This window comes from Manis pentadactyla, chromosome 11 (genome assembly GCF_030020395.1).
Source record: "Manis pentadactyla isolate mManPen7 chromosome 11, mManPen7.hap1, whole genome shotgun sequence".
In the NCBI taxonomy this organism is placed as follows: domain Eukaryota; kingdom Metazoa; phylum Chordata; class Mammalia; order Pholidota; family Manidae; genus Manis; species Manis pentadactyla.
Genome location: NC_080029.1, coordinates 113,835,042 through 113,857,116, shown reverse-complemented (window position 1 = coordinate 113,857,116; position 22,075 = coordinate 113,835,042). Strand labels below are relative to the sequence as shown.

Genomic DNA, 22,075 nt, shown 5'->3' with positions numbered 1-22,075 from the left:
AAGAAGAGAGACTGGGATAAAAGGTCTCTCATTTAAAAAGCTAATTGCCAAGAATTTTCCAAAAGTGATTAAAGATGTCAACTCACATATTTAGAAGATCTGCAAATAAGAAGCAGAATAAATAGAAAGAAAACCTTCTTAGGCATCTAAAGATAAAACAGATGAAATACAAAGAGAAAATCTTAAAAAGAGCCAACAAAGAGATACATTCCCTTCAAAGGAGCAACAATAAGAAACTAACATTGTCTTCGGAAGAGAAACTATGATGTCAGAAGATGCTGGAAAAACATTTTTAGAGTGCTAAAGAAAATGTCTCCAAGCTATTTTTCTATACCCAGCAAAAATATTCTTTAAAAATTAGGTGAGAGCTCTAGTTCCACTGTGGCAACATAAGGCCATTAAAACCCACCCCCACTGATGATAACCTCTTTGTCTAAAACCTGTAGACATAAAACAAAAAAAACTATCTAAGAATTTTGAAAAAGCAGGCAGATTGTGGAGAAGGACCCACACAGAAGTGAAATCCCCATTTTCTTTTCTAATGCATCTTTGCCCCAAAAGCAGGTCCTAGTCCCAGTGTGGAATGGCAAGCCTGGCATATAAAACTTCAAGAGAAACCCTGTATCTCCTGGACAGAGGTAACCTGAGAAGGCGGCCTCTGAGGGTATCAACCAAAGGGATTCCCTAATTCTGTGTATGGCCCACACAAGTCTCAGCCTAATCCCTGAGCTACACATATATGGGATAGATGCAAACCAGCCATAGACAAGGCTTAGAGAACTAAGAATTAAATCACTGCTTACAGAAATCAAAACAGAAATTACAGTCTGAACATAACTCAATTGACTGCCTGCTTAAACGAAGGCATCAGTGCTCTCCAAGAGATTATAACAGTACCCAGACTATACAATGTAACATTCAGTGCCCAAAATAAAATCTGAAATTATTTGACACAAAAAGAACAAGGAAAATATCACCAATTCTCAAGAGAAAGACAATCCTGAGATGACCCATATGATGAAATTATCAGACAGAAACTTTAAAACAGCTATTATAACTAGACCCCCTGAGGTAAAGAAAAACACATTTGAAATAGAAAGGAATTCCCAGCAAGAAATATAAACAACTTTTTAAAAAAAACAAATTTTATAAATAAAAAATACACTTCGAAATAAACTCATTGAATGGATTTAGTAGCAGAGATGACAGAAGAAAGAATCAGTGAATTTGAAGGTTGAGTATAGAAATTATCCGATTAGAAGAAGAGAGAGACTTTTTATAAAAATGAATGGAGCCTCAGAGGTTTGTGGGACTGAACTAAAGGTATAATATGTAATTGGAGTTCCAAAAGTATTAGAGAAGGAAACTGTGGTAGAAAAGATATTTGAAGAAATAATGGCTGATACTTCCCAAATTTGATGAACAATTTAGATTTACAGATACAAAAGTCTCAGTAAACTATAGACAGATAAACTCAAAGAAAAGCACACCTACAACACATATAAGCAAACTGCAAAAAAACAAAGATACCCATCTGCTAATAAGAAAATAACTGCTGAGGAAAAAAAATCTTGAAAGCTGTTAAGAATAACACTACCTACAGAGGAATAAGGATTTGAATGACAATATATTTTTCACCATAATCCATGGAGGAAAGAATACAGTGGAACACTTTTAATGTGTTGGAAGAAAATACCTGTCAACCCAGAATTCTATATCCAGTAAAAATACTCTTTAGCTGTGGAGATGAACTAAAAGCATTTCAGATAAAGGAAAATAATTCATTGCCAGCAGACCTGCTCTATAAGATGTGCTAAAGGAAGTTCTTCAGGTGGGAGGAAAATGATACCACAAAGAAACCTGGATTTCAGGAATGAAGGAAGAGCAACAAAGATCATAAATAGCTAGTTAATATAAAGACTACTTTTTTACCTCTTAAGTTCCTTAAAATACTAATGTGTCCAAAACAAAAATTAATAATATCTCATGGGATTTTCAATGTATATAGATATTTTATAGTGGTGAAGAGACTCACCCTGCTGGCATTCATTATAGTTATTTATGTGAAGTGGTATAATGCTAACTTGAAGTATAAATGATTAGGTATATATATTGTAGTTTCTGGAGCACCCACTTAAAAAATACAACGGCTATAGCCAAAAAGCCAATAAAAAATTAAATAATTTTAAAAGTAACAACTCTAATACATACATACATACACAACTAGAAAAAATAAGTTGTAGTACCTACGCAGTGGAATTACAGATGTTAAGATTCTTGTTTTTCATACAAAAATTTGTATCTACCAGATTCTCTTATGTATTATTAGTATGACCAAAAAAATTTTAATTTATACTTTTGGTGTTCTCAAAAATGAAGACTAGAAATATATGTCTTTGAAATGTGGATCAATGTGGAAAAGAATAAAATATAAACATAAATTTTAAAACAGTAATATGTAATTCTTACAGTATCATCTCTGGCTGGGATTTGCAGGAAGGAAAATTAGCAATAAATGAGGACTTAAAGTCAGCAAGAGTGTCTTACTGACAGATATGTACTTCAATCTAACTTAAAAATGCTGTCTTAAAAATTTATCTCCAGCTCATGTTTGTCCAGTTTAGGATGCCCTTGAAAATTGGTGGTTGTTTTTTTTTCCTCTAGAAGTTATAATGATGATAACTGGTCATCTGAGTAATTAGGCATTTCTTCTACCTTAGAGGTGACTTTTTAAATAATTAAATTTAAATATGACAGAAATTAAGCTTTTAATTATATCCTTAGGATCAAAGTTCTGATCGTACCAGTCTTTCTTCAGTGGGAGCCCAGGATTCCGAATCTACCTCTTTAACAGATGAAGATGTCTGCCATGAGCTAGAAGGAGCCACCTCCTCCCAAGAGGGCAGTGCCACGTCAGGGACTAAAGGAATTGATTTCAGCAGAACAAGCCTGGAAAGTTCGGCCTCCTTAGAAGGTTTGTCCAAACAGTTCTGCCATACTGCATTTGAATTTTTTCCTTTACGTTTTAATTTTGTAAAAGATATGTGTGGCTCCCAAGTCAAACCAATGGAGAACCACAGCACTTTCAGGGAAGTCTAGCTTTCCTCTGTACCCTTCATCTTGTTTCCTCCTTATCCCTAGCGGTAGCCATTTTTATTCATTTTGGCTTATCCTTCCAGTGTTGCTTTTTAAAAAAATACAGGTGAGATTACTGTACCAGATCTTAAAAGATCTTTATAATGCAGAGAATTTCCAGAAAGTTTTTTTTATGATTTGTAATAAGATTAGCTGTCTATTAGACCTTAAAACCAAACACTTTCTTGTATTACAAACTGGAAACATAGAAACAGCCAAAAGTAACTACAAACAACTAGAATGCCTTCTAGCATCTACACACAAAGTGCTTAATAAGTGAGTAATGAACACACAAAAAGCATGTGGGAATCAGTAGAATTAGAGCATATTTCCTTAAGTTTGTACTCAAAATGAAAAAATGCATGCATTATGAAAGTGAAAAATTCCAATATCCTTTCTCATTAATTTTGATGGTTTTGCTCTTTGTTTTTAATAATGAACAGGATCCTTGTCAAAGTTTGCCTTGCCTGGGAAATCAGAAGTAGCATCTTCCTGCAATACAAGTAATACAAATATCTTCCAGAACTATGCAATGGAGGTACAATTTTAATCAAAAGAGCTTCTTCATACACTACTTGATAAATTTTACTTTTCTTAAATATGGGCTGGATGGTCTGAGGTAAAATAGTAAGAAGTTAAATATGTAACATCTGAAAATTTCAGAATGTATATTGCCCCTGAATAAACTTAAAATATCTAGTATTTCAGATTATTGAAGTCATACTACTTTATCTCTGTTTAAAGTTTTATGCTTCCTTTGAAATTTATCAACATACAAAAGCATATTCATTTTCAACATTTATATTTAGCTATATGTATGTTCCCTTTGAATTTTAATTTCACATCTTAAACACAACCAGTTTTGCTTATGCAAACACACTTTTCTGATGAGGGTACAGGTTTTGGCATTTGTGTCAACTTTTTCCATCATATTTTTCATTCTTTCTATCAGTTTGCTGTAGATATCTGCTAGATAGACTGCTACATATCCCCTTTTCCTATGATGGAAAAATTAGGCTCTTACATTTAAAATTTTCCCCCTAGTTTCTGTGTAAAAATTGCTTCCAAAATTGTAAGTGTTATTGCTGTTTCACACTAACTTGCATAAATTTGGAAAATACATTTGCATGAAGCTGGAAAATAAAAGATGAGCATGGATGTTACAACTTACAAAGTTCCTGATGGCATCAGGAATTCATTTTATTAATGTAGTGGCAGCTTTTACATTTATTTATAGCAACATTTCTTAAACTGTCTATAGGGGCAGACCAGGGTTTCTTTGTTGTTGCTGTTTTAATTTCCCATCTGTCGTGCCTGATAGTCTGTTAAATATATTTATCACAAACTTAGATGTCACAGCAATGAAAATTACTTTAAAGGTTTCCAAATCCTCTTCTTAATTTTTCTAGTTATCACAAACCGGTAAGAGTTTGTGGGCCAACACTTGCCTGGTGATCACACTTTGAGTAGCACAGATCTATAATATGAAATTATAAATACCTATTTTGGGTACTAACAAATTAATGCTTGAGTTTGCTTTTCCATTAATAAAACCATGGCAAATTTATGGTAATTACAATGGTAACGATGCTCACTTTCAGGCAAAAGTTTCCTTTTCAGGCAAAAACTTTGGAATAGATTTAGCTGAAATAGTTAAAGGTAAGTATATTAAATAATGCACTGAATGTAATCTGTTTTTTGTTTGTAACTTCAGAATCCTCCCAAGTTTTATTTTTCCAATATATTTATGAATTGAAATGGTTTTGAATTCGTGGCATGCCCTAACTGAGTTTACTTTATAAAGTGCTGTTTTCTTCCATAGGTTCTCATCTCAAGTTGCTCTAGGTGTAGAACTTGTGATTGTCTTGTCCATGATGAGGAAATCATGGCTGGCTGGACAGCCGATGATTCAAATCTCAATACTACGTGCCCGTTTTGTGGCAATCTTTTCTTGCCCTTTCTGAATATTGAAATAAGAGATTTAAGACGGCCTGGAAGGTAATGATTTATGCTTTTTTTCCCTTCATGTTTAAGGATCATGTTACCTGAATCTCTCATTTCTTAACAAGTTTCTTTGATTCACGTTTCAGATACTTTTTGAAGTCAAGCCCATCTACAGAAAATATGCACTTTCCGTCCTCCTTTTCAAGTCAGGCAAGGCAGTCTTGTATTTCAGTGTCAGCCTCTGGTCTTGATACATCTGTTATCTCTGTTCAAGGGAATTTTGATCTAAACAGGTAATTTGATTCTTTGGAACTGTATTTTAACATCATATATTGTACATATTTCTGATAATGACAGGCAAGTTAGCTGATCATTTTAAGGTTTAAATTACCATATGTAATATATTCATAATCTTAAATTCTTACTCCTGATTATAATAATATTATAATTCTCTAATAATCTAAATGTTTAAACAGTTATAGTTTATGCTTTATGAATCCACAGAGTTTAAGCTGTATAATTCATGTGTGATGTTTATAAACATTTTAAAGATAAAAATTCCATAGAACACATGCAGTTTATAATGAATCTCTTTCTCTTACCTCCATCTCTTCAGGAATTATATCAGTGCTAACTTACTTCTACTTTGGAATATTTGATTTTCTACTTAAGAATGTTTAATAATCTAAGAAAACATTTAGAGCTGATAGAAGAACTGTTAGATTACGCTAAGATTTATACAGTAAGCATAATATAAATAAATCTATGCTTAAAACAAATGCAGAAATTGACTTCACTTTGGAGAAGTGCCAAATACACCATATATATATATATATATATATATATATATATATAGCCAGGCAGATGAGGCCATATTGGTAACTACGTGTGCAGAAGAAAATGCCTGCGTAGTATTGGCAGGCTGATGTAACCTGTTTGATCCTGAATGCTTTGGCAGCAAAACTGCAGTTCTGTGCATGCACCTTCTTTTATCTTAGGCTTATTAAAACCCTTTCTTTGTCTCCCACTAGCTTGTGACTCCTAAGGGAATTAGGTGCCTATTTTCTCTCTTTGTAACTTCTGGGCCTACAGTGGTTCCTGCTGTATAAAAGTTATACACTAAATGATTTGAGTAAATGAATGACTCTTGAATACTTAAAGTTCACTGGATGAAAAGGAAATTTAATGTGACTAGACAACTTAAAAAGTATATCCTGTTTCCTAGCTAAAGAAAGCCCAAGGACATCTTTCTTTTGATTTACTTTTCTATGTCTGTTTCGAAAGAGAAGAGCATGGTCTTTTTAGATGAAGTAAAGTAAACCCAGACAATGATACGCTTTTTTTTTTTTCAATGCCCAAGCAAATCTAAACTGCTGGAAAATACATGTGCCCGAAGTATTCAAATCCCTGCTGATAGATCAAAAACAGCTACGTCAAAATGTCCAGTGTTTCCAATGGCCAGAAGTGTCAGTGCTTATGGCCCTTTGGATAAAGAAGACACTGGAGGCCAGAAGCTCGTTCCGACAGGCAGCCTGCCAACTACTTTACAAGGAGCTACGGTATGTATGCTGGTGTTTTTAAAAATGTGGACATTGATCAGTTATGTATGATTTGTTCCCCTTGTTCTGAACAGCCTGATTAACTGTCATATTATCATCAGGAAGAGTTTCTTGTCGCATGATACAATTACAATTATAGTACTTTTTTGTTTATATAGAAATCATTGACGGGAATTTTTTTTTAAGGATTTAATGTCATCAATCTTGTATTTACCATTTATGGGTTTTATTTATTCAACAGGATTCTCTAGGATTAGAATGGCACCTCCCGAGTCCAGATCCTATCACTGTTCCCTATCTCAGTCCTTTGGTGGTATGGAAGGAACTTGAAAGCTTATTGGAAAATGAAGGCGACCATGCAATAACAGTGGCAGGCTTCGTGGACCATCATCCAATTGTGTTTTGGAACCTGGTGTGGTATTTTAGACGTCTTGACTTACCCAGTAATTTACCTGGATTGATTCTTTCTTCTGAGCATTGTAACAAGTACTCAAAGGTATGAAAGTAAGAATTAACTAAAAGGCAATTCTACCACCCCCATGGTAATATTGCGTGTTCCCAGTGACAAAAGTAACATCATGCTAAGTATCCTTACAACCATCTGAGTCAATAGACCTATAAAATTGTTTTAGTTGCATTTACAAATAACTTTTCAGTTTAGCAGTAAAACAAAGTCATGTTTTTTAGCCATCTTGTAAAAGGGTTTGAATTTTTGCTCAAACCTTGAGAATAAAATGTAAGTGACTCTTAGAAGAAAAATTTGTGAGTTGGCCCCAATCGAGCGTACTATCTCCTTCAAAAACAAGACTAACACTTTTTTAGGAAGATGTCTGTAATTGATACTGCAGCCATGTACTACCATTCTCTTCATTACTTTACTCAGAATTTTTGCTTAATATTTAGGTAGTTTGTTACATGTTCAGTTGAATTTCTGATATGTTGTTCTATGAAAGTGTTTTTACTTTTTCATATGCTGTCACCACCACTTAATTGCAGTCTCTACATTCAGGAACTTCGTCTTCTCCCTTCTTGTATTTCATGTCTATATTGTGCATGTGCTCTGGATTTCCAGTACATGATGAATGAATGATCAAGGGGTTAACTCAGAGTTACCTGAGCTAGGGTCTCAGACTGATGTAGAATGAGGCTTCTGGATTCATCTTTCCGTGGATCCTCAATCATTAGCTGGTCAAGATTAGCCCTTCACGGTAGCCTTTCTCCCTTATCTTAGTACTTTGTTAAATCTGCTGCGTTAGAGATCATTAGCTTCTCAACTCAGCCCATTTCCTTCAGTAGATATAAAATACAATCACACCTCTCATTTTCTATTGTGTTTCTGTCTTGCACGCATACATCCAAAAAAATATTTCTAATGATCTTGATAAAATATTTACAAAACATTATCATGTAAGGGTCATTAATGAATGTTTTTTCCTTCAACACAGATTCCCCGCCACTGTATGTCCGAAGATAGTAAATATGTTTTAATACAAATGTTATGGGACAATATGAAATTACATCAGGATCCAGGGCAGCCTTTGTACATCCTCTGGAATGCCCACAGTAAGTGCTGTCATGCAAGGCTGATTTCGTTCATTTGCGAGTACATCTCTACTTGCTTTAAATAGCCCAAGCTAATGTATAGCTGACTTTTATTTTACTATACTACTTTTTTGTCTTACAGGTCAAAATCGTACTCTTTTGTTTGAGAGTGAGTGTTAAGTTTGATATTTTTAGTGCTATCTATGGAAGTCGATTTTTTTGACTTTTTGTTTTTGTTTTCTTAAAATGGTGCTGCGTATGTGCTGGAGGGTTATGTTTTGTAGAGTTCTGCTTTTAGCACATTGCTTGTCCCAATTTTTTCTTTTTACTTATTTTTTTTGTTTGTATCCATCCCAAGCTGCTGATTTAGAATTTCCTCCAGAGACTGTATTAAGGAAAATAGTATTTTTAGTTATTGTCTATGTGAGGTCACAGAAAACTTTAGGCATTTTTAAAATCATTATTTGTTTTTTTCTTTTTTTTTCTTTCTTCATTCTTAGATTTCTGTTCCTTTGTCTATTGCCCTCAATTTATTTTTAGTGCTTTGTAACTTCTTTAATAGCTATCAGTTGCTGCTTAATTACATTCTTCTTTATACACAGAACATTCTTCTTCATCTGCTCTTTTGTTCTTTGACAGCCCAAAAGTACCCAGTGGTCCATTTATTGCAAAAGGGTGATAATTCATTTAACCAGGAACTATTGAAAAACATGGTAAAAAGCATAAAGATGAATGATGTCTATGGACCAATGAGTCAAATTTTAGAGACACTGAATAAATGTCCTCATTTTAAAAGGCAGAGGTAAGTCTTTCTTTTAAATGAATATATGGTTCCTTTAAGCAGATTCATATTATCTGTTGTGTAATTTGTTAGAATATCTCATGCTTATATTACCACAAAAAAATTTTTTAAAGAATATATAGACTATATGGATAATAATGTCTTCTCCACTTATTTTCCCCCTAGGAGTTTGTATAGAGAAATACTATTTCTCTCACTTGTGGCACTGGGAAGAGAAAACATTGATATAGGTAAGTCAGCACAGAATATAAAGCATAATGTTTATATATCATGGGTATAGTTTTCAGAGTGTCTCTATATTGGTAGTCTTTATTATTATTTTTATATTGAATTATATTACTGTATTAGAAGAATTTTTCCTTTTTTTTAATGTAATGTAAAAGATACTTTGATATTTTGGTCATACTGGTAATAATAATGGTAAATAATAAGAGCTAACATTTTTTCAGGCTTACTGTGTGCCTTACACTGTAACAAGTGCTTTCCATGTATTATCTCATACAATTCTCCTTAAAGCCTATGAGATAGATACTATTATCATTTCTACATTACTTTTGAGGTGACTAAGGATCCAAGAGTTTAAATAACCTAAATTTGGGTTTCACAATAAATAACAGAGCCATATTTGAACCAAGCAGTCTTTTTTTTTTAATCAAATGTACATCATAGGGGTTCAACAGTCCCCTTCGCCCTCCCTCCACCCCCACCCACTCCCCTCCCCTTGGTAAACATTAGTCACTTCTCAGTGTCTATGAGTCTAATGCTGTTTTGTTCCTTCTTTTTGATTTGGATTTTTTTTTTAACTATTTTTTTCCTTAGGCCAGTTTTATTGCAAATGAACCCTTTACACATTTATTGCTTTGTTTTTATATTCCACGAATAAGTGAAAACATATGGTATTTGTCTTTCTCTGCCTGTTGAACCAAACAGGCTTAGTTTGCAATCCCGTACTTGTAACTATTGTGTCATGTCACTGATGACATTAAGCTTATTTCAGAAAAGATGTGAAGTAGCCAAATATATATTTTAGGAGATTTAATTTTAGGATACACATATGGTATTCCACATCACTAACACCCAAACTGTTCTGATTTTTCATCTCCTTCTTCCAGTTACTGTGCCTGGCCTCCCCTAAGTTTCCACTTCTAAGTCCTAAGAAAGGGCAGAAATAGCCCCAGTAGACAAAAAGAAAAAAAAATTGGTGACCATCAGGCATTGAAAGACTCAAGCAGAATTTTGACATTCTGTCTGAAAATTTTTAATGTGAATAGGTTGATGAAAATAATAATACATATAGTTCATCTGATTTGAGTGGTGTCTGACTTGGGTGCCCTACTTAAGTAAGCCCATTCAGCTAATCAGTTAATGAGAGAATATGTAATAGATCTTATTTCTTTTAGGTGATTTTATACCATCTTAACAAAAACACATCTAGTTCTTTAGCACTAGTCAACACTTTGACCTTGACCTTTAAAATGCCTGTGACGTTTGCCACAGCCATTTGTTAGTGTTATCAGAGTCAAAATGATTATGCTGTACAATAAACTTATACACTATGACAGGTTACTCAACCAGACCGTACGGAGCGTGAATAGAAAACAGAGGCTTTCCCTGTGGTGCTGGCTTCTCGACAAGTTCACTAAGGGATGGGAAAGAGCAGGAGTTAGTGAGTGACATAGAGGGCTAACAATAGCCATCTCTAACTGGGTATCTCAAGGGGTTACCAGGTGCCATCCGATTAGAAGTGACCTGTGCCTCTGGGAATTGTCAGACTTGATGCCAAAAGAGAGACTGTAGAATTTAGCAAGAAAGGTATGAATGGGTGAAATGGTAAGCATCTTCTTTAATGGAATTATTAGACGGATATGACTTTTTTTGTACTAATTATCTAAAAGGATTTACCGCTACTTAGCACATCCACAGAAAAGCCATATTTACTTAAAGTCTAAAATAAATTTCCCAACCCCCTAAAATGATGCTGAGATAAAGAAAAGTTTTTTATACTTTCCCTATCTCGGCAATCTGTCATTCACTTCACTATAGCCAAGACAAGCATTAAATGATCCCTGTATTGATGCTGTTAAATTTCCTTATGCTTGTAAACCAGCACCCCCACCCCAGCAACAGCCAGATTTTTAAAACACGTTTGTTTCCTGTACACCCATGCAAAATTTTGGTCTTCTTGGGGATTATTACGTAGGTACTTTTACTGGTACCTTAAAGGAATTTACCATGTCATAGATTCAAGAGCCTTTCCTTCTGAGTCTGCATAATCACAGACCTGGTATCAACTTTCTTTTGCCAGTTGCTTGAAGGTTTCTGGAAGCATTTGAGTTCTTATGGCCTGTCCTTTATGTCCTCTCTGGGTGCAAAGCTCTTCGCTGTCTATATATGTTAGGTGCCCCTCAAACAAAAATTACTACTTTCTGTGTAGCCCCAGAGTTGATGCCCAAGGAAAATTTGGAAACCTTAGGGGAAGGATTGGAAACGTGAGGAATAATAAGGGAAAAAAAGCAAATTTGAAATGTAAATGAGTAAATAACTTGTATTTAGATGGACTGATGGAAGCTAGATGTTAAAGGATTCATTTTTAGAGGTCTCTCTGCAGAGAGGTAGATTGGGATATGGGGAGAAGGTACTTGAAGTGCATTGTGATCAGAAGTAGGTGTGGAGAATGTTGAGGAACGAAGTCTGAGGCGCCATCAGGACCAGACAAGCTTGAATATAAATAGCGATGGCTTCCAAAGAAATGACACTAAGTTGAGAATTTAGCCAGAAAATCATTGGAGGAGAAAATATACAAACTTTAAAGTTTGTGTGAAGACCCTGAGTTGAAGAGTCTGGCATTTTTGAGTAACTAAAAGGTCAGAGAGGAGAGGGTTCAGAGAGAAAGGATGGAATATGGAATGAAATGATTTGGAATAAGTAGGAAGGAACTAGATCATGCAGTACCTTATAGGTTATAACACACATTTTAGACCCAATTCTAGGGTAATGGAAACTTCTGGGGGATTTTTAAACAGGGTAGAGACATGATTGAATCTATGTTTTATCAGGATCTGTAGTTTGTGGAGAACAAATTGGAAGGGGACCCAGTAGTAAAGAAGGCAGTTAGGAAGCTAATGCAGTAATCCAAGTAAAATTGGATGGTGGTTTGGGTGTGATAATATAAATAAAACCAACACTTAATGGACTACGAGACTAATTTGATTAGAAAGAAATAAATCTGCTCATTTAGAGAGAAGGATTGGAGATTGGCCTTATACTAACATGGCCTTTAAAATTTTAGCTGTACATCTCTAAGCCCAAAATAGATTATTGTTTAGTATCTTTGGGAAAAAAACTATGACCCAGAAAAGTATAACCAGGGAACATTGTACTCAGAAGTCACAGTAAATCATTGATTACCTAACTGGAATAAAGTTGGAAACATTTGGAGAAGTTCCAATAGAAAAGTAAAACTTACTTAGAATTAAGGACTATTTGATGGTGAAGGTTAAAGGAAATGTAACTATGTTTAACCTTTAATTTTGCTTGTAAACAAATATTGTATGAATGTGTTGTGCTGCCCTTCCCATTAAAAAGAGGGAAAGAATGAATGGATTTAAACTCCAAACAAAGGGGCTTTGAGCAGAATATTGTGAATATTTGTTTTTTAACTTTAGTGGTTGTGAGCATTATAGACTATTAAAAATAAGAAAATTGACAATTGATTCTAATGTGCAACTAGAAAAATAATAATGCTAGAATAGCTAGGTGTCAAAATACATAAACAACAAGAGAATCAAAATGATACACTAGAAAATAGCTACTTAACACAAAAGAAGGCAGTAATGGAAGAACTGAGGGCCAAAAAAGACAACAACTAGAATACAACAAAATTGCAGATGTAAATTATGCCTTTTCAGCAGTAACATTAACTGTAAATGGATTAAACTCTCCAATTAAAAAGCAGATTAGCTGAATGGATTTTTTTATTATCAACTATATTATATATAAGAGACACACTAGATACAGAGGCACAAATACACTGAAAGTAAAAGGATTGAAAAGATACTCAATGCAAATAGGATTAAAAAGGGAACTGGAGTCTGATACTAATATCAGACAAAATTGACTTTAAGACAAGCTGTTATAAGAGATAAAGAAGGACATTTTATACTGATAAAACAGTCAATCCACCAAGAATTACTGTTTGTGACAATTATAAATGTACCTTCTAACAATATAGGCCCCAAATACATGAAGTCAAAAACTAACATAATTGAAGGAAGAAATAGACATTCAACCATAATAGTTGGATATTTCAAAACTCTGCCCCCAATAAGGGATAGAACAACTAGATAGAAGATTACCAAGGAAATAGAAGATGTAAAGAACACTATAAACAAGTAGTCCTAAGAAATTTCTATAGCACACTTCATCCAAGAACAGAACATATGTTCCTCTCCACTGTACATGGGCTGTTGTCCAAAATAGACCATATGTTAGGCATAAAGCAAGTCTCAATAAATGTAAAAGGACTGAAATCATACAAAGGATGCTCTCTAACCATTGTAGAATGAAATTAGAAATCAGTAACAGAAGGAAAATAAGGAATTCACAAGTATACAGAAATTAAACGCCATACTCCTAAATAGTGAATGGGTCAAAGAAGTCAAAAAGAAAATTAGAAAATACTTTGAGATGGATTTGAGAAAATGAAAACAGCATACCAAAACTTTGAGGTATAATGAAAGCAGTGTTCAGAGGGGAACTTTCAACTATAAACCCCTACATAATATCCTACTTAAGGAAACTAGAAAAAGAAGAGCAAACTAAATCCAAAGCAAGTAGAAGGAATGAAATATTAATAGAACAGAAATTAATGAAATAGAGGGAAAAAAAGGGAAAAATTATTTTTAAAAATAGAGAAACTCATCAAAATCAAAGTTGGTTCTTTGAAAAGATCAACAAAATTGATCTTTAGCTAGACTGACTAAAAGTAAAAGAGAAAGGACTCAAATTACTGGAATCAGTGTAATTGTAGATTAATGATAACAAAAAATTACTGGAATCAGGAATGGAAAAGGGGATATTCTTACTGACCTTACGGAAATAAAAAGAATTATAAGAGAGTACAATAAGTAATTATATGCCAACAAACTAGATAACCTAGAAGAGATAGGCAAAATCTTAGAAAGACAAACTACAAAACCGACTCAAATAGAAAGTCTTGATAGATTTATAACAAGTAAAGACGTTGAATTAGTAATCAAAAACCTTCCCACAAAGAAAATCCCAGGACCAGACGGTGAATTCTAAATGTTTAAAGAGGACTAACACCAGTTGTTATGGACTGCGCGTTTGTGCCCTCCTCCCCCGTTCATATGTTGAAGCCCTGATATGATAGGAAATACAGCCTAAAGGAAGTAAGAATGTCATGAGGCTGGAAGCCCCATAATGAGATTAGTATCCTTATAAGAAAGAAGAGATTTATCCCTTTTTCTCAGCCATGTGAGGATACAAAGAGAAGACAGCTATCTGAAAAAAACAGGAATAGTGCTACCACCAGTGCTGGCGTCTTGATCTTGGACTTCCTAGCCTCCAGGACTGTGAAAAATAAACGTTTATCATTTAAGCCACCCAATCTGTTGTATTCTGTTACAGCAGCTTAAACTAAGGCATTAACCATTCACAAGCTTTTACCAAAAAAATAGAAGAAAAAGTTCTTCCTAACTCATACTCTGAGACCAATATTACCTTGACCAAACCCAGACAAAGACATCACAAGCAAAGAAAACTACAGAGCAGTATCCCTTATTAATCAAGATGCAAACACTTCAACAAACTCGCAAATTAAACCCAGCAACAACAAAGGATTATATACCATAACCAAGTGGGATTTATCCCACAAATGCAATATCAGTTCAACATACCTAACTCAGTGTAATATACCATACTAATAGAATAAAAGACAAAATCCACATGATATCTCAATAGATGCAGAAAAAGCAATTGATAAAATTCAACCAACTAGGAATAGAAGGGAACACCCATATTGTGATAAAGGGCAATTATGAAAAACCTACATCATACTCAATGGTGAAAAACAGAAAGGCTTCCCCTTAGGATTGAAATATGGCAAGGATACCTCCTCTTACCACTTCTACTCAGCATCGTACTGGAAATTCTATCCAGAGCATCTGGGCAAAAAAAAAATAAGAGACATCCCAATTGGAAACAGTAAAATTATCTTTATTCATAGACAATATGATCTTATATATAGAAAACCCTAGATGTTCCACACCATAAAAAAAAAACAACAACCATTTGACCAGTTAATTCCAGTCCTAGGAATTTACCCGAAGAAAAAAGATCCCTGTTTTGAAAAGACATATGCACCTATATGTTTATTGTAGCACTATTTAAAATAGCAAAGATATGGAAGCAACCAAAGTTGTCCACTAATAGATGAATGGATGAAGAAAATGTGGCACATATACCCAATGGAATATTATTCAGCCATAAAAAGAAAAGAAATCCTACCATTTGCAACAACGTGGATGGAGCTAGAGGGTATTATGCTCAGTGAAATAAGCCAGGCGGAGAAAGACAAGTACCAGGTGATTTCATTCATTTGTGGAGATAAAAACAAAGCAAAACTGAAGGAGCAAAACAGCAGCAGACTCACAGAACCCAAGAAGGGATTAGTGGTTACCTAAGGGATGGGGTGGGGGAGGTGAGTGGAGAGGGAGGGAGAAGGAGACTCCAGTGTTATGATTGGCACACATGGTGTAGGGGGGATCATGGGGAAGACAGTGTAGCACAGAGAAGACAAGTAGTGACTCTGTAGCATCTTACTACGCTGATGGACAGTGACTGCAATGGAGTATGGGGGGGACTTGATAATATGTGTGAATATACTAACCACAATGTTAAGTGAAACCTTCATAAGGTTGTATATCAATGATACCTTAATAAAAAATATTTACAAATCATTTATCTGACAAGGGATTTAATACACAGAATATATATGAAGGACTCCTAAAACTTAGCAACAAAAAAACAAACCAATTCAAAATGGGCAAAGGACTTGAATAGACATTTTTCCAAAGAAGATATATAAGTGGCCAATAAGCATGTGAAACGATGCTCATCATCACTTATAATTAGGAAATGCAAATCAAAAATACAGTGAAATACCACCTCATGCCATTAGGATGGCTACTATCAAAACACCAGGAAATAACAAGTGTTGGTGAGGATATGGAAAAATTGTAACCTTGTGCATTGTTAATGGCAATGTGAATGTGAAATGGTACAGCTGCTGTGGAAAACAGTATGACAGTTCCCTCAAAAAATGAAAAGTAGAATTTCCATATGACCCAGCAATCACGCTTCTGGGTATATACCCAAAAAAATTGAAAGCAGGCTCTCTAAGAGATGTTTGTACACCTGTGTACAGAACAGCCAAAATTATTCATCATCGCTAAAATGTGGAAGCAATGCAAGTATCTGTCAAGGGATGAATGAATTAGCAAAATGTGGCATGTACATACAATGGGACATCATTCACCCTTAAAGATGAGGGTACTCCTGACACATGCTCGTGGGTCACCTTGAGGACATTATGTTAAGTGAAATAAGCCTGTCACAAAGAGACAAATACTGTATGATTCCACTTGTGAGGTACTTAGTCAAATTCAGAGACAGAAGTAGAATGGTAGTTGGCCTGCGAGAGGGGAGGGGAAATGGGGAGTCATAGAGTTTCAGTTTCACCAGGTGATGAGTGCTCGTGGGGATGGGAGGCAGCAGTGGTTACACAACATTATGAATATGTGTAACATCACCAAAGTGTATAGCTAGAAACAATGAAAGGGGTAAATCATGAGTTACATGTATTTTACCACAATTTTAAAATTTGGTAATGTAATTTTTTTAAGTTGGCAGTTTTTTTAAGTTGGCAGTTTCAGGGGTCTGTGTCATCTAGCTCTAAAATGCCATGAACTCAAAGATTCCTGTTCCAACTTTGAGATTCTGTGGTCTTTCAGTCGGGAGGAATTACCTAGAAGTTCCTCCTTGGCCTCTAATTTTGCAGTTCTTTAGTATTACAGAAACTTGGATTAGGGTTAATATCAAGCATCAATTTTTTGTGCTTTTATTTTCTTCATGAACTTTTGCAGATGCGTTTGATAAAGAATACAAGATGGCATATGATCGTCTCACACCTAATCAAGTCAAGAGTACACACAACTGTGACAGACCACCAAGTACAGGGGTGATGGAATGTCGAAAAACCTTTGGAGAACCTTATCTTTAAGATATGTGTGTGTGTGCTTTCAATGTGTATTGTATAGTCAGTGTATAAAATAACTTTCAGACTCTAAAGTTTTTTTCTTCGATTTTGAAAATGCACTTGTAAATCATTCAGAAAGTACAGATAGCTTATGTACAGAATGGCCTCGGAAGAGAATAATGATAAGTGGAGAGAGCCACTTTGTTTCCCATTTCTTTTTTTTTCCTTTACTTCTGTAACAAATAATTAAGTATTTTTTTGTGATGAGGAAATCCCTAAACAAAATTAGTTCCCATAAAATAAGACAACTGTTTTATAGTTTCTCTTGGAAGAGACAGATGAAAAAATCATGTATGGAACTTAAACAAATGTAAGATCAAACTATCTCCTGTTTTCATAGACTATTCAAACGTTTTGACCATGAAGTTGTATTATACATATTTCAGATTGTTTATAGTAAGTTGATATTTTTTTAATTTTTAAAGTTAATATAGCAAATGAAATGAACTTAAACTTATGGAGCAAGCAATTAAGTGCTTATTTTCTTTGTCTGCTGCTATTTGAAGTAATTAGTAGAGCTGCAGATTTCTATATGTATACTTATCTCTATATATTTTTTATTACTTGGGAGAATGATAAAAAAAAAAGTCAGTGCTAGTGTCAGTGTTGTCCTCGGCTTGCATGTTAATAGCCCATAAGCCTGACTGCAGTGAGTGAGTCACGACAAGGGTGTGCACCGCCCGGACTGACTCCCTGAGCCTCGCGAAAGGAGCGCCTCAGCATTTCCAAGTCTGCTTTGGCAAAACCAGGTTAATATACCATGATTCCAAGATTTTCTCTATTGCTAATAGATATATACAATACACAGGGAAACAGCTTACAAAGCCAAATATCAATTTAAAATTTAATATTCTACATGAACACTTCTCTTGGGAAATATGTCAGCCTATTCCAAATTTTTCCCTTATTATGTAGAATATTGGGTATGACTCAAATTATACTGTATTTATCTGGAATATGACCTATTGCAATATTCTGTTAATATTATATATATAAATATTCACAATATTTTTTCAAAAGTAGAAAAATAATAACTCTCTAAAAGTACAGCCAGATAGAATTTCCCATATTGAGGAATTTGGCTTTTTCAATAAGCCTTCAGAATCTGAAGTTTATGGAATCTAAAATCCAGAAATATCCAGAAATCAGACAATAAATTGAAAAAGTTTAAGCAATGTGAGTATTAAAGAGACTCTTAAAAATATATTTTTAGTCCCATTATTTCTAATATCACTTTCTTTGGATAGTTTCTGATAAAGAGTACCCTTTGGCTATTAGAGTTATAGATTTTCAGTGTGTGTGTGTGTGTGTGTGTGTGTGTGTGTTTGCACATTGTCATTAATGAAAGAATTCTTTAGCCAATTTCAAAGAAGAAGAAAAAGGATGGTCCCAAATTAGGTGTGTTAAAGCCAGTAGAGTCCACGACACTTGGACTGGAGATATCTTGAAGTCCAAAGGCTTACAATGAGTTCAGCTGCAGAAAAACCATTTTTGCATTCACACCATTAATGAATGAATAGCACCAAGCTGAAACACATCACACCTTTCTACTCTGGGAAATAATGGGACAAGCTCACAGTGTAAAATTTTAGTTCAGTTAGTTGGGGGCTGAACTTGCTTACTTGAAAAATCTGGTGCTATGCACATATACCTGCCTCTCCTTTGTAAATACCACTCCAGTCTTCTCCTTCTTTACTATTCAGATCCAAGGTTCCCATTCTAATCGAGTCTTATGTTCTCTAAATCATGTGAAAGTTGTCAAATGAGAGAAACATATGATAGGTGAAGCTTTTGGCATTAGTGACAAATATCCCTCCACACAGGATTCTGGGGTTCCCTTCTGGCTTTTTGTTGTTGCTTGGTTTTTCCCCTAGAAAAAAAGCTTTCACTATTGCTTACCTTTTTCCTTTAACACACAATATGAAGAATGAGTTTATTGATTTCAAATACCTGACCAAAAAAAAGTGAAGTAAAGCCCATTCTTTATGGTTCAAACTCATTTGGAAAAGTGAATGTAATTTTTATCACCTCCCACACACACAAAGTTTTGTTTCTGCTTTTGGTTGGGTTTTATTTCCCCCTACTTTTAATCCCTAGGGAATATTATTTGCACAAATTAGTCTTTAAAGATAAAGTCTAAAACAAGACTACAAAGTGGTCAACCCTGCTCAAAAGAAAATTAAAATAGAGATCATCCTTTAAAATAACCCTATACAAACTTTTCAATTTTCTGTCCATTGGCCATACATTTTGAAGAACCACGGCCAATCGTGTTAGAGAGAAATGCCCTTTTGCTAACATTATCTGTCTCTTATTTTCGACTCTTACTTTCGTTTGTATGTTTAATAGTTGAAAATAAACCATGCTGTGTCCTGGTATAACTTGTTTACTAATTCCTCCCAATGTATTTTCAGTGTCACACATTTGTATTTTGTATTTTGATATTCAACTTTTTCCTCATATTGTCAGGGAATTATGCATCCTGTTCATATTCTGATTTTGTCTTTTTTTTTCTCATTTTGTGCTATGTTTTGCTTTAAAACACTAAAGCCACCAGCCTATTTTATTAGAAGTTTTTCTAGTATGTCTTTCCATGTTTGTATATACAGAAATGGCCCCTGAAAATGTTGGTTCAGCATTTTAAGTGATAAATACTTATTTTACTTTATGCTGGGAATTACTATGATACTTGAGTACACCCAGCAAGTGATAGTGCTGCATATAGAAGGCCTGTTATACATTGTATTTCTAAATACTTGGTAAATATAGTATGTTGTATTTCTAAATACTTTATATAACCAGAAAATACCCATATGTATGGTAATATGCAATGGCCCAGCTTTATTTATTTCTCCCACTAGAATTTGAAAGCTACTGTTAGGCACTTTATCTCAGAGCAGGAAGGAAAAGAGCAGGCTGCCTCTTTGAGGGGGCCGTTGGCCCACCTTTGTGCTAGAGCTAGCATTCTCTGCCCTTCCTGTTTGGGTACAAGACTAAGTTTTGTTTCAGAATTGAATTCTCTAGAACTGCATACCAGTTTACCTTAATATCCTCAGACTTGGAATCTTCTAATCCCTTCATACTACACTCTTCCTCTGGCCTCGAAGTAAGTACATTTGCTGGCTTAATTATTTTTGTTTACAAAATAAGCAGTACACAAATTAATATAGGAATTTCTGTCTCTGCTTCAGAAAGCCTGTATGCATGTGCTTATTCTCCGAGATGGTAACAGACTCTTCCGATGAAGTTACTGTGTGGCCTTTCCACAGTTGCTGTTCATTTGGATGGCTCCTTCCTTTTGTATTTCAAGATTTTCTTTTCAGACGTGATACTGTGATAAAACCACTGGAGCGACTGATGGGGTTTTCTGTAAATGAAATTCTCCATGTTTTGCCCTCTCATCAGAGTGAAGGGCCGGAGGACCAGGTGTGTGCCTGTGGTTGTGTAGGCAGACCTGGGGCAGGGTGTCCTGGGCAGCACTAGTGACTCCCCAGGTATAGAAAGTCCTTATCATGAGCCCTCTCGTTGTACCTTTCATAGTGACCAGTCCCAAAACACATTGCAACCTGCACCTACAAGTGGACCCTCCTACAAACGGGGTCAGAAATAAGGGTATTCTTTGGCACATAAGACCAACCCGTTTTTTTCAAATGTATCTGCCAAGGGATGCCCTAAGTCTTAAATTCCAATTCCTGCCCCCTTTAGCACTCAATTTTTAAATAAATGATAATTATGATACAGACAGTGTCATAAAATAGGCCAAGGCTATAATTGGATAAAAATATTTTCACATCTTTTGATGAGAGTACAGTATAGTGTTCAAAATGTATAGTAACCATTTAAACATAACAATTCTCAAAAATTTGGGATGAACCCTTTTTTTCTGGTATTATATAGAATCTTAGACCATTAAATTACGAACAGTTGGACATTTTTAGGTGTTTGGCCTAAACCTATTACCAAGGCCATCAAAGAAATGCAACCTCAAGAGGGATGAAGGAGAAGTCCCCTATGCAGCCAGTCTTCCCATTCACACACTCAGCTGAGACAGCTCAGACTTTCCAGATTAAATGAATGATCTAGAATCTGTCCCATGGAACTGTGCAGATGATTCTGCCTATCAAATGAGAGGGCCATCTCACCATTATCTTGACATTTTAAGATGTTTTACCTCCTAAAACAAAATAATTTTAATTACTGTAAATTTATAAGTGTACCAAAAATAATTTAATTTCCAGGCATAATAAATTGATCTTTTAGAAGTTACATAAGCTTTCCATCTCCCTGAAATCTCCTCTTCTCCCCCCACCCACCACCAGTGAATTGCTACTCACCCATCAATACCCAGCTTTCATTTTATGTACTTGAACCTTTCTGTCACAGTGTGAAGTGATGACAACTTCCTTGCTAGGCAAAGAGAAATGCCAGAAATTCTGACTGGGAAAGGCATGTTAGATCCTTAGTTGATTTTAATCACGAAATGGCTGCCCAGTGCTTTATCACTGTAGAGTGTTTCATTATCCGTCAGTTCTCACTCAGTCATTCTGGGGAAGAGCCTCGAATCCCGTGCTGTCAGTGAAGAGGCAACATCCCCAAGGCTCCCTAGGATTGGCTGCAGGTACATGTCGGCAATCAGAGTTTGGGCACTGGGATTTCCCTTCCTTCCTGGGCATTGTTCTTCCCTCCTATTCTTAGGCCTGGGCACATGGAGACCAGGCGGTATAGCAGCCTCGTGACTGAGGAAAACTAATAACA

General features: G+C 35.0%; 1 protein-coding gene across 8 annotated transcripts in view; it reads left to right on the top strand.

Moving 5' to 3' along the window:
• DENND4A (DENN domain containing 4A) overlaps positions 1-19,701 on the top strand; it is a 158,125-nt gene extending 138,424 nt beyond the window's left edge. For 5 of the 8 annotated variants that reach the window (XM_057488904.1, XM_036932283.2, XM_036932282.2 and 2 more), the window contains 11 exons: positions 2,785-2,974; positions 3,579-3,673; positions 4,958-5,133; positions 5,226-5,372; positions 6,440-6,638; positions 6,880-7,134; positions 8,084-8,201; positions 8,323-8,349; positions 8,820-8,982; positions 9,148-9,212; positions 17,148-19,701. In XM_057488904.1, the coding sequence (XP_057344887.1) occupies positions 2,785-2,974; positions 3,579-3,673; positions 4,958-5,133; positions 5,226-5,372; positions 6,440-6,638; positions 6,880-7,134; positions 8,084-8,201; positions 8,323-8,349; positions 8,820-8,982; positions 9,148-9,212; positions 17,148-17,284 (1,572 nt within the window). In that variant the 3' untranslated portion in view covers positions 17,285-19,701. The remainder of the gene's footprint in view (positions 1-2,784; positions 2,975-3,578; positions 3,674-4,957; positions 5,134-5,225; positions 5,373-6,439; positions 6,639-6,879; positions 7,135-8,083; positions 8,202-8,322; positions 8,350-8,819; positions 8,983-9,147; positions 9,213-17,147) is intronic. The other 3 variants (XM_057488905.1, XM_057488903.1, XM_057488902.1) reach the window with 1 other exon arrangement.
• Positions 19,702-22,075: the final 2,374 nt, after the last annotated feature.